Genomic DNA, 13,552 nt, shown 5'->3' with positions numbered 1-13,552 from the left:
ACGCATGAAATTTGATTAATATTATTATTATATGAATCAAAATTTGATAAATAGAATATTTTATATCATATTTCATTTCATGATTTTCATATAATTTGATGATAATTTTTGTGAAAAATATTATGAAAAAAAATTATAGAATATCATTCATTTAATAACACTAAAAATTATTTACTCTTAAAGTTTAATGGAATTCTATTGAGTGCATTTGTTCTTGAGTCGAAGTACATCGTTACGACTGCGTCCTGTAACTCGAATGTCCTTAAAATCCTCAAACACAGAAAAATTATAAATGTCAACTTGTTATTTAAGTCGGACACTGACAACGCGTAATCCTTATGCGCAATGATCATCTCGCACCATCGTATTTTCAGACTTTGAATTTCCAATTCTTCGATTTTATTTAAGGAAATTTCATATTTTTAATAATTTCGCAACATATCAATATACAAGGCGATGCACGAATTTTTAACATTAAAATATTATAATTAAATGAAACATTGAAAAAATAAAATGATGAAATTTCTCGTGATTTATAACAAATTAATCAATTACTTACAATAGAAATATCAAAATCATTAATCGTCGCTGGTTGTGCACTAATTTGGAATTTCATTGTCGCAGGTCGTGTAAAGTTCAATTTAATGATAAAATAATTTCGTGAAGCTGTAACAATGTCATTCGTACTCATAACATTTAATGTATTTATTAATGAATATTGTCGTTGTGAATTAATTAATTTAATAGTGAAATGATTAATATCAATTTGAAGCATATGAAATGTGCAATCATTACATGTTGATATAATTAAGATATTCTTGTTGAAATGATATGAAATTGTTCTCTCTGAAATACATTGAAATCATGTTAAACAATAACTTATATCAAAAATATTTTTACTTGTATTATTCTTTAATATTAAAGTAACTAATGATGGAATATTAATTAAAATATTATTTAATGTCGTTCAATGAAACATTGGCTTCGATATTATTTCATTTTGTAATGTCGGTGTAAATAATGAAAAAATAAAATTAATTGTCGAAAAGTTACTTTTCATTGGTTGTGGATTCTTAAAGATTTGATTTGGAATTGTACAAAAACTTTTACTAAATTGTTGATATAAAATTAAATTTTCTGGATATTATAATACTTGTTGAGTCATATTCGTTGAGATGTATAATGATGAAATGTATTATTCGCTAAAACTGATTATTTCACATTTTGTTTATATCCAAATATTAAGTCATTCCATTTAGGGAAATTTAAACTTACTTAAAAAATCACTTCCTAATGATATACAATGTTCCTATATGAAATCATAAGCATTTTTACTCCATTGAGGTAATGTTACATAATTAATTTTAGTTCCATTTGATTTAAATTTATTTCAGATAATTTGAATGATTTAAATATCGTGGAAAATCATAAAAATTTGTTGATGTTATAGCATCCCATAAATGAGGATTTGATGAAAAGATTCGAATTGATTGATAAATTTTATTATCTTGCATTTTAACATTAATACTTGTAAATGGTTCGAATCGTATTAAATAATATGATACAAAATATCAATTAGAATAATATATGAATTTGTTTTCTTCATCAATTTCTGAGAATAATTACATGAAATGTTCAAATAGATATTCATTTATTGCTTAAATATGTTTAATTAATTATCGCTAAACATTCGGATCATTTAAATCAATCGTTTCATTTGGATAATCTTTTAATACCATTGGAAAAACCGGATGTTGTGTTAAATCATTAAAACTTATTCCTGGAAATAAATTATTATTAAATATTTATGATTTGACATTTCCCCATTTTTAGGTAATTTTCTCTTGTTTTAACATTGATGAATTTGATGTTTGTAAATATTTCAAATTTGGTAATTTTAATTTTTTATCTATTTTAAAAACTGTTTCCTGAATATTTTGATTTCGAAATATTATTAATTTTTTTATCATAAAACACATGGAATATGATGTTGATTTCTTTGTAATCCCATATATTATAAATCTTTGAGTTTATTTTCAATTAATCGATGTTGAATATTATTATTTATATTATCTGGTGTGAAAAAAAACTTGATTATTATGAAGATAAAATGTACATTGAATTAAATTATTTAATTTAACATGTTATGATGGTGAAGAAAATGAATATGTATATGTAACTTCTTTAGAATCATCAATATTTATTCATTTTCATTATTATTTGATTATCTTCAATAGTTGTGGGCTCTATTGAATTAGTTGAATCTGAATTTATTTGTATAAATGATTGTAATCTTTATAATGCTCCTGTTTGATCATGTAAATCACACAATAAAAATGCCATTTGATGTTGATCAAATTGTTTATTCGATAGTAATATATTATGTCTCCAATCTAGATATAATGTCAATGATAATTTCCAATGTTGTTCTTTATTAATATTAATACTTAATGAATAATTAATTTCGAATTCTTGTAATAAATCTTTATATCTCTTTTGTATATATTATTGATTATGTAAATTATATAAATGTTGTTGTTTAATTGATTTGGAGAAGTTGCGTTATTGGATTTAAATTATTTGTTGCAATCATTTTCCAAAACTTGTCAAAACTTTTATTTTAACGTTCGTTTCATTTTACAAGAAGAATTGGATCTCGTTTAAATTGGTTATATTTTTACTTATGAAAGAGTAGTTGATTAAGTCAGAAAAAAATCAATTTTTTTTTTGGCTTGGATTCCATATTAGATGCCAAAAAAATCAGTAAAATATTAATCTTTATAGAGTTTAAACAAAAAATCAATTTGTGCTAATTTTGGTTTATAGTTTTTTTGTTCATTAATTTGATTTTATTATATATTGACTTATTTTTTTCTGCTTTTCTACATAAAAAAATTACTAAAATCACAATTGCTATAATAATTACAGCAGTGACAATCCCAAAAATCAAAAAAAATTTCTTTGTAAACTTACTTTCGCTCTTTGGTGTGGGTTTTTCTGGATAATCAATAGGTTCTGGTTTATATTGCCCGACTGGTTCTGGATCAAATTCAGGATAATTTTCTGGAGGATATCCATGAGGTGCATCTCCATTTATTATTGGTTCATAATCTTTATCAATTTCTTAAAGATAAATAAAAATAATGTTTTCTTCTGAACATTAAATATTATTAACTTTCGACAATTTAATGTGTATGGATTAAGGTTAGTAAAAGTTGATCATTGATGACAAACGTGGGATTATAATTATTGAATTACAGAAAATCAGCTAATTTTTTTATTTTTTTTTATTTATTTATTTACCATATGAAATATATGTTAAACCATCTGAAACATATCCTTTATCTGAATATAATCATCCAATAATGTCTCATTATGATCTTGATAACTATGTTTGGTTTTTATACAAAATTACGATGTGCAATTTTTTTAGTAGTAAAACAATAATTTCTGAAAAGGCTTTTTTATTAGAAAATATGAGATTTTTCTAAAAAGATAAGATTTTCATAATGTTCATAACATGCAAAAATATTCATGAAAAACTATAATGATTAATAAATGGAATGTAATTTCATAGTTATATATTGAAGCATTTTAACAACATCTAAATTATCATTTCGAGATGCAGCTGTGAATGTTGTATAACTGCTATATGAGGTGCTGTCCAAAATAATTTATATAATTTCTAAATATTATTTTGAAATATAAAATTATTAAAATAAATATAAAATAAAACAAATAAATATCTTTAGCATTAATATCAATATTCTCTTGTTCAAGAAGTAATTTAACTATTTCTGTATAGCCATTTTCAGATGCATACATAAGTGCTGTTTGAAATAATTTAAATAATTTCCAAATATTATTTTGAAATAATAAATTATTAAAATAAATATCAAATAAAATAAATAAACACCAAATAAAAGAAATAAATATCTTTAGCATTAATATCAATTCCTTTTTGTTCAAGAAGTAATTTAACTATTTCTGTATGATTGTTTTTAGACGCATATATAAGTGCTGTTACAAATAAATTATTAAAATATATTTCTTTCCTCAAATTGATTAACTATTATTTGAAATGTACATGTTTCATTTAAGAATTCTTCAAATGTGTACAAAAAAATATAAAAGAACATATAGGAAGAAATGCATTTTTATGAGTAAATATACCGAAAACTTGAGGAAGTGAAATTAAATTTGGTAAAAAAATTAAGCAAATGAGAAGCGCAAAATAATATGGAAATGCTTAGTTATGGATATTAATCAAAATAAAGAATAAAAAAAAAAAAATTGATTTATTTGAAAATTGTTTACAAAAAAATACATTTATATTTTTCATATAATAAGGGTGTCTGTAAAAAGTGTACTTTGTAGATCATCATATTGAGGGTCTTGCCCTAAATTATTTTCACAATAATTTAGATTGATTGGTCGAGAAGGACGTCTAAGTGAACGTCCTATAATTGTTGGATCCATTGCAAATAAGGAATCATTTGATTTATATATTGGAGCATCAAAGAGATTAGAATTGGACTGTGGCATATCAAGAATAATAAAAATCGCGATTTTAAAAGCACTGAAATTTCCAATGACATTGAATTAAAATCTTCGACACCACTTTTTATATGATAAGTTGTCCGGCCAAAATTAAACCGTTATTCCGACCGTTAATAAACCAAAAAATAAAATTGACAATTTACTTACAACATTTTACCTTTTTCCGCATATCTTCATTTCCCCATAGTCTGTTTATCTGATTGCGACTTTTTTATTTTGATTAGGGAATACATTCCAAAACTCCATTGGATCATTTGATGTAATTGTAACAATGTTTCTATTATCATGTGAACAAGCTGAATATACTATCCTTTCATTATGGTGGTGAATTCTTGCTAACAAATGTAAATTTGATGCATCCCATAAAGACATTGAATTTTGCTCATAACCTTCAGTGGACAAAATTTGATTATAATTTCTATTCCAAAACAAATTACAGATTTGTGATCCGGCGTTTTTTCTTTTAATTAAGCTTCCATTATTGATATCCCACAAATGAATTTCCATATCAGAAACTCCGCCACCAGTAACTATTTCATTATATATAACCGGTGACCAAGAGATGGCTCTGACTGCCGAGTTATGTCTTTTATATGAAATTATTGGATTTTGCAAATTTCGTAAATCCCAAATATTTGTGGAATTATCGTTTCCTCCACTTGCAAACAGGTTGGGAAAAAGAGAATTGAATAAGACAGTACAACATGCATCTGAATGCGAATTAATTGTTATTTGATTTTGCGACCTTTGATCAATCAATGATATTTTCCCAGACTCGTGACCACATATGATGCAATTTCCATTGGAATGAATTGAATAAATCGGTGTTTCGTCCAGCTGATATGTTAAAATTTCTTTGTTTTCAATGTAATTAAAAAAGTGAAGTTCACCATAATTTGATCCAATGGCTAAGATATGGCTATTGGTAATGAAATTTAGTGAATTTGAATTCAAAATTTCGTATGAAGATAAAATGGAATTGTCTTTAGGTGTTAATAACAACAGTGAGTCTTCATTGAGAAACCCAATGATGTCATTTGATGACCAATCAAGTGGGTGATTATAAAAATTAGTGGACATGGAATATATATCAATCAAATGATATGGCCGTGGATGGGTTCTTTGGGAAAAGGGATTTGAGTATTGTGAATGTTTTAAAGGAGAAAGTCGAATTGGTGAGTAACACTTTTCAAAATCTTTTAAATCACGATTACTAAATTTTAGATCATTTTGAGGAGAATAAAATCGACTTTCAACATTACGTATTGGAGAAAATCTGTCTTTTGTTGCTTTTGGGGATGTAGGGACTTGATTGAGGTGAGAAATATATTCCATTAATCTTAACGTACAGTCATTGAAATTTTGTACTTCAACGATAAAAATTTTCAGGACAGAACGATGCTTTTGGATTTAATTTTCTATCGGCTAAAAGGCTTTTTATTGATTACCTAAAAAGTTTTCATATTTTAAATCAATTTTTCTTTCTTCTGAAAAATAGCAGCATGCCAAATATGGGATTGACATTTCGAGTGTTTTATCTAAGTCTTCTTTGAAAGAAGGTGCATTTCCAACAGGAAACAAACAATCTTCAAATATTTTGTTTTTTAATATTTTTTCAAGATCTTCCATTTTAAATGAAGGAGCGATTTCCTTAAGTTTCTTGTTGGCTTTATTCGAAAACTCTATTAAATTTTCACACTCAACTAAGTTTTGATTTTTCTTTAAAATTTCAACAAAAACTTTTGCATTTAACAAAACAGAAATTTTCATATTCACATTATCAATTAAAGAACAATTCACTGCATAATGAATTGCTTTCACTAAATCAATAACATTTTTATCGTCTGCTTTTTCCAAACATTTAAAAACGCATTTTGCAGAAAAAAGAGAAATATTCGAAACTTGATAAAGGATACACACGAAAATTCTAATTGCGACTTTCATTGTATTATCACTTAGTAAAGTAGCGCGTGTAACAATATCAATTAACACATCAGCATAAGTTCCTTTATGTATTACCCACAAACTATCGAAAGTTTCACAAGGCAAATTTAACATCATACAAATAAAATTATTCGAAACAAATTGCGACAATACTAACAACGAAATTATTGATTTGTTATTAGTAGACATCACATCAATAATATGTAAAACAGTTTCAAGAATTTTAATTCCACATGTTTCAATTAATTTATTATTTTCATTTTGTAGAATCAAGAAATGTAATGTCAAAGGAAGATAATATGTATTTAACTCATCTGAAACATCCGAATGATTAACATCAATTAATAATGGTTCAAATAAAATTTTATAACTCTCAAAATCATTGGAAGAATTGGCTAACGTGGAATTAACAGATAAAAGAAGTAAAAGTGAAAGTTCAATAAGTCGAAGACGACGATGGATATTAAACGTTCGATTTTTTGTTTTGGGATAAAATGCAAAACACATCAAGTGAAATGTGGAAGTAGCAAATTCTTCTACTGGAAATGATTGTAATTCAATATCACATAAACGAAGGAGAATAAGACTTTCGACAATGATCTGTCTGAGCCAATCATATTTACTATCATCTTTTTGGACTGAACACCAAGAGGATTCTTTTTGGCTTATGGTGGCATGCTGAATATGGAGCGCCTTGGAAAGAGTATTGGATAAAGCAACTCCTAAATTTCCACAATCATCATAATCTTGAGAAAGAATTTTTTGGTAATTATCTTGGGAAATTTGTAACAAGCAGTTTTGGATAAAGAAGCATGATGTTTGTATTGGCAAAAAATAATTTTTTGAATTTCGATCTAAGTTTGTTCTATGAATATAATCATTTAAATAAAAAACTGATAAATGAAGCATGGTTTTAATGTTACTAGGTTCAAGTGAATATATTTTGGGGAAAATAGAACGAAGTGATGTTTCTGTTCCATATGCTATTTGTGAAAGTAAAATACTTTTCCAGTACTCGCTATCTTCAGGAATTTTTTCATCCATTAAAATTTTAATGCTTTTATCATATAGAAATGGTAGAGAGTCCGTATTCCCCATTAATTTGTTTACAGGAAGATAAGGTAAAACCGATAGACATTAATAAAAAACCAGCGTTTCTGAGCAAATAGAAATTTCTATGAAAAAGTTGTTTTTGAGTAGAAAATGATCGGTTTAGTCTAATCTCTTTTGAATGCAATGAATGAATTTAAGGCCTTTTACAACCAAATATTTAATATTATTTAATATTTTGATTGTTTTTGAAAGGTAGTATTGGTCTTGTATTGGAATACGCATACAAATGATTTTTAATAAATGAAAACATTAAGAATTAACCATTGATTTTTCGCATATTGTTTCTTAAAAAAAACATTAATTTTGTTGATTTTTTTTTTATCACTAATAATTATTTATAAAAATTAGATCAATCTTTTAATAATGAAACCATTCACAAAAGTATAAATTCAAACATTACCTAATTTTATTTGAGAAAAATGTTTTACTTCGGTGCTGGAGGTCTGATTCTTTTCAGGAATTGAGGGTCATCGAAGTTAAAGAACTCCCTTGGGAACTGAGGACCTCCTTGAATCATAGGCTCAACTTTTTTGAGTTGACTATATTGATTTTTTAACAAAGGAATTGATACCGCATCAATAAAATTAACATTAATTTTGAATTGTTTTAATTTTGCAATTAGGAAAGCAGTTACTTGATATGTTAAGTATCCTTCGATAGCAACTTCTTTCCTATGTTTAATACAAAGTACTTTAATCACAACTGATAAATGATTTTGAAGTAGTTTTATTGTATCAACACATATTGGTGGTGTACCAGGTTGAATACTGTTATGCTTTAAAAAGTTAACAAGAGACATATTCCCTTCAAATTGTGGAACTTTATTTTGTAAATTAGTTCTTGAATTAAATAATAAAACATATGATTCATCACCTGTTTTTGGTATATAACCAAGAACATTTGCAACTTTATTCTTACTTTCATGTATTAATTGTATTGCAAATGGATAAAATGCCGATTGATTCTTAAAAAATAAATGTTCGATATTTGATTTCATTGTTTTTTCTGACATTTTTAACAAATCATAAATTAAATTTAATTGATCATTTAACATTCGATTTGAATCAACATAATTTTCAGTTGTTGAATCTGTTTCAATTATTGACATAAATTCATTTGATGAATTTTGTAGTTTTTCTTCTTTTGGAGGAATAGTTTTTGGTTGTGTCTGTGGGTTAGGTTGTGATATTGAAATATCAATAAAACCATTATTTTGTTGTTGGTTAAAGTTATTATAATTATTTTCAATTGGCTGATTAAATTGTTGGTTATTATTATTTGAAAGAAGATCAAACAAAGTTCCTGAATTTTGCAGTGAATTTTGAGGCAAAAAACCGTAACCGTTATTTGGTGCACCCTGATACATCATTTGATTGATGTCGGAATTAATTTGCTGATTATTATTCGATGAAAACATATCAAATCCTTGTTGTTGCTGTTGTTGTGCCTGGAATGGATCAGACAATTGTTGCTGTTGCTGAAATGGATCTGGTATTTGCTGCTGCTGTCGCTGAAATGGATCAGGTAATTGTTGCTGAGGATATAATCTATGCTGATAAGTCGCAAACGGATCTTGCATTGCAAAGCTATTGTCAAGTATCGAAGGCTGATAACTTGTATTATTAGCTAGACCAAAGTTTGTAGCACTAGAAGAGGCCTTTAAGCAAGGCTTTGGGCTGAAAGTTATTTCTATGTCATCATCTTCATTACTAACAGTCAAAGGACCGCCATAAGATTTATGGACTTTCCTTTCCCTATGTCTCTTAGGCTGAGGTATATCTTCGCTAATGCACCATTTCTTATCTGCATAGTGAGGGAACAAAGAATACATTTTCCCCAACAATTGTCTTGCAGTAGGTCTTTTTTCAGGGTTAACTTCGAAACAATATTCAACGAGCTCTTTTAACTTTGGATCAATGTTTTGATTATCGGGCCAGAAATATTTCTTATTTAATATCTGCAAATTATTACCTTCGTTAAATGCGTCTTTAAATGTACAAAGTTTATACAGAACACACCCGAGAGCCCAAACATCTGATTTTGTCGAAATTTTTTGTGATCGATATAAATCGCACATTTCTGGAGATCGATAAAGTTGTGTTGTGTTCTTCTCAATATCATTCTGTGCCATGTTCATCTCTTCAGGATGTGCATCGAGGTCATAAATATGTGTTGTAGCGGATCCGAAATCGCAAAGTTTCCATACACCATTTGAAAGAAGTACATTTTCTGGCTTAAGATCTCGATGAATTATTGGCGGCGATTGACTGTGCATGAAATCCACAGCAGCGCAAACAGACTGAAATATTTCGATAATTTTTTGTGTTGTAAATCCTTGTCCATAACAACGATTCATTTCGTGAATTAATGATTGTGGACAATATTCCATTAAAATTAATGCTGTTCCATTTGATTCATTTGATGTAACGCCATAAACGTTCACGACATTTGGATGTTTACAACATATCTGATGAATCTTAAACTCGTTCATAATTTGGTTGAAATGTTCTGCATCTGGGGCTTGTAATGACTTTAACGCGTACACTTTATGTGACGAGTCTGTTGCCTTAAAAATAAATCCATATCCTCCATCTGCTATTTTTTCGTTAACATATATCTGTATGCCATTTATTGTTATGTGCTTCCCAATAAGACTTAAAGAGTTCTCTGAACTCTTCTTCTTCTTTAACGTATGCATTGTTAATTATACTTTGTCAAACGAAAGAAATTGAATGGATTGCCGATGATGTTAACGTTCGCCGGTAACGTGCTACCCTTTGAAAACGTTTACAGAATGCAAACGTCAAAAGCTCTCGAAGAAGGAGGTTGGACGCCAGCCTTACGATCAATGGCAGTAGAGATCATGGACGAGTTGTTGTGTAAGCCTTCTTCTACTGGAATTTCAACAATTTCTCATGATAAAAACTCATTCACGAAAATTAGAGAATCAATTTATAAAAGTAAATATAATAAGGTGGAGGAATGGAAAGCAGATATTGACGCCGTCGTTGGTGCTGCTCGTGAAATGAATGAAAATAATCCTTCAATTATATTTTTATGTGATGAAATATCATCATGGTTTGAAAAGAGATATAGTATTATATATGAAATGAGTTACTTCCATTTTAGAGATATTGTTACAAATATTATTTCTGACATGCAATAAATTTAAATTATTTTTTTCCTTTTTTGATAAATTATTATGTATCTTAAGGACACTCTATTTTTCAATATTATAGCTAAAAATTAATGCATTTTAATTGTTTTCATTATTTTATTGACATGTGATGTGAAATATGCTTTGTTCGGTATGAAATTGACAGAGCTTTGTTTAGTTCTGAAATGAAAAAAGGAAGAAAATATCATCGCGATGATTACACAAAGAAACCAATTACAGAAACATTTGGAAATCAGGATTTTATACGATTTTATAGAAAATTGCTCATTTCACAAAATTTAACAAGAACTGAATTTGAAGATATGCTTCATTTCCAATCAACATTTCGTCCACAATTTTTCAGGATCTCTCCTAAAGTAGAAGAATATCCTGTTCTTATTGATGAATTAAAAAAGAATATAGAATTATTAAATGAAGAACAAATTGATGCATCAATTTTAGAATACATTGATCCTTCTCTTGGTACGTTTGCACGCGTTTTTGTTCCTCAACGTGTTTTTCAAAAGAATCCACAAATCGAGCCATACCGAGATTGGCTTGTTAAGAATCAAGAAAACAACACAGTTTTACGAGCAGAATTCACTGAATTTCTTCCATGTCTATTTCTTCCTATCCAGCCAACAGACAATGTTCTTATTATCAACCAAAAAGAAGGTGTTTCAACGCAATTCATTCTTGATCAAATTTCATCTGGAGTTATTGTTTCCAATATAACAGACATTAAAAAGCAACGTAATAAAATCAATGGTGACACCTCTAAACTTGTTACCATATCATATCCACCAGAAAAGATTCCCGAATTTCCATCAAAGTTTGATAAAATACTTTGCAACCCTCCAAATACTAGGGATGGAGCACTTCATAACAGCCCTGGCCAAGAGTCCTCATGGAAAATCGATAACTCGATTCCGATGCATCAAATTCAGAAGAAGACGTTAATTCGATCGTTACAACTTTTGAATGTCGGCGGTTATTGTGTTTACACAACCGATTCGTTCAGTCCATATGAAAATGAAGCAGTTATAAACACTGTTCTTAAGTCATTAGATGGAGCTGTCGAAATTGTTGATTGTACAGAAGTGTATCCTGAAATTGATAGGAAGCAAGGTCTTACAAAATGGAAAACAGATGTATTTGACGATGACCCTAATCAAGAAACAGAAGCATCAATCTCTCCAGCAGAATTAGTAGATGGGATTAATAATTGTATGAGATTTTATCCACAACAAATTTATGATAATGGAATTTTTATAGCAGTTTTAAAGAAAAATAATGACTTTGCATATGATCCACTCAATGAAGAAGTTGATGTAAAGGATCAATATACTGTAACAGATGTATCAATAATAGATAATTATATTAATTTCTTTGGTTTAAATGAAGAAATCAGAACTATGAACTTCCTCTCACAAGAGACCTTGAACATAGCTAATGTTTTCTATATTAGTGATAATTTACTTCAATTTTTAAATGGTCTTGATATATCCAAGTTAAAAATATGTTTCATCGGACAAAAGGCTTTTTCATACGCAGTGAAGTATCCGGAAGAAGCGCCAATCCCTTCTGTGGAGACAATTCCCGCTGCGATGCGAAACCCATCAAAAAGAGTTTTGACGCTATCGTTAAACGGCTTCAAGGCTATCGTTGCGTCACAGAACAGAATCGAAATCCAACATTTATCAGAAGGGATCATTAGGGATATGTCTAATATGCAAACTGGAGGCATTTATATTGAGATTGAGGGATATGGAATAATTACCGGCGCATTATGGAAGGCACCTTATATTAGGCTGTTAAATAAGAAAAATATAACTGAAAAAGAAGTACGAATTGTTGAAGCTGCTTTATCAAGTAAATAATAATAATATTAATTTCGTATTATGAATCAAAGTAATTATTTGAAATGTTATTCTCTAAAATATATTTTTGGATGAAAAATATTTAATATAATTTCATATTTGGAATATTGTAAAGTAAAATTTTTTGTTGTGCAAATTCAAATTAATTTTTTATTATATAATTTATTAAAAAGTTTTAAATATAAACAAAAAATAATAAGGTATAAAATTGTTTATATATTTTAAGCAAACGGGTCCTATTCTAATTTTCTTCTGAATTTTATATATTTTATTCATAATTAAATAACATATGATGTATTTCATTATATATATCTTTTTTAATTCTATAACCAATTCTAAATAGAGATATTTATATTTATATTTTAATTTTTTTGTATTAAAAATGATCGGTACAATTAGGTTTCAGTTTCGAAATCGAATAAACTATTCAAAAATATATATTTAGATATTCTTTATTTATATGCTGGGAGTCCCAGTCTGGGACCCAAAGCAATCACAAATTAACGTTAGATTGGAAGATCATAAAAAACAAGTCAATTTACTTCGAGCCTTTTGTGTGAAATGATTTAATATTTATTTCAATAAAGCATAATTTTTTATCAACTATGGTAAATAAATAATTAAATATTAAAATATATATGCATATATATTATATATTCATAAAGATATTTTTATTTTATGTCAAGTTTATAACTGGGTAAAGCTGAGGTGATCCTTTAACGTATAATTATAGTGAAAAAGTCAACCCTGTCTCAGAAATCAGAAAAAAATTTCCTGATTGGCTACAGGTCTCATTATTTTAGATATCAAATAAATAAACATATTTATAGAAATGCCATAAAAAAAACTAATTTTCTAGAAGACAGAATTTTGATATCTATTATCATTATCGAAATAA

General features: G+C 27.6%; 3 protein-coding genes across 3 annotated transcripts; 2 read left to right on the top strand and 1 right to left on the bottom strand.

Annotated features, from left to right (window-relative positions):
• Positions 1-8,041: 8,041 nt before the first annotated feature.
• Positions 8,042-10,315, bottom strand: GO595_001079 (CAMK family protein kinase; the record flags this gene model as incomplete). The annotated part of the gene is made up of 1 exon (XM_067913513.1): positions 8,042-10,315. One exon carries the CDS (start codon positions 10,313-10,315, stop codon positions 8,042-8,044), a length of 2,274 nt encoding a protein of 757 aa, XP_067778697.1.
• A 96-nt stretch (positions 10,316-10,411) lies between these two features.
• GO595_001078 (uncharacterized protein) lies at positions 10,412-10,783 on the top strand (the record flags this gene model as incomplete). The annotated part of the gene is made up of 1 exon (XM_067913502.1): positions 10,412-10,783. The coding sequence occupies one exon, from the start codon at positions 10,412-10,414 to the stop codon at positions 10,781-10,783; it is 372 nt and encodes a 123-aa protein (XP_067778696.1).
• A 314-nt stretch (positions 10,784-11,097) lies between these two features.
• On the top strand, positions 11,098-12,654 carry GO595_001077 (NOL1/NOP2/sun family protein; the record flags this gene model as incomplete). The annotated part of the gene is made up of 1 exon (XM_067913490.1): positions 11,098-12,654. The coding sequence occupies one exon, from the start codon at positions 11,098-11,100 to the stop codon at positions 12,652-12,654; it is 1,557 nt and encodes a 518-aa protein (XP_067778695.1).
• Between the last annotated feature and the right edge of the window lie 898 nt (positions 12,655-13,552).

This window comes from Histomonas meleagridis (assembly GCF_020186115.1).
Source record: "Histomonas meleagridis strain 2922-C6/04-10x chromosome Unknown contig_12, whole genome shotgun sequence".
In the NCBI taxonomy this organism is placed as follows: domain Eukaryota; phylum Parabasalia; order Tritrichomonadida; family Dientamoebidae; genus Histomonas; species Histomonas meleagridis.
Note: the sequence above shows the minus strand (reverse complement) of the source record. Positions and strands in the feature narration are given on the sequence as shown.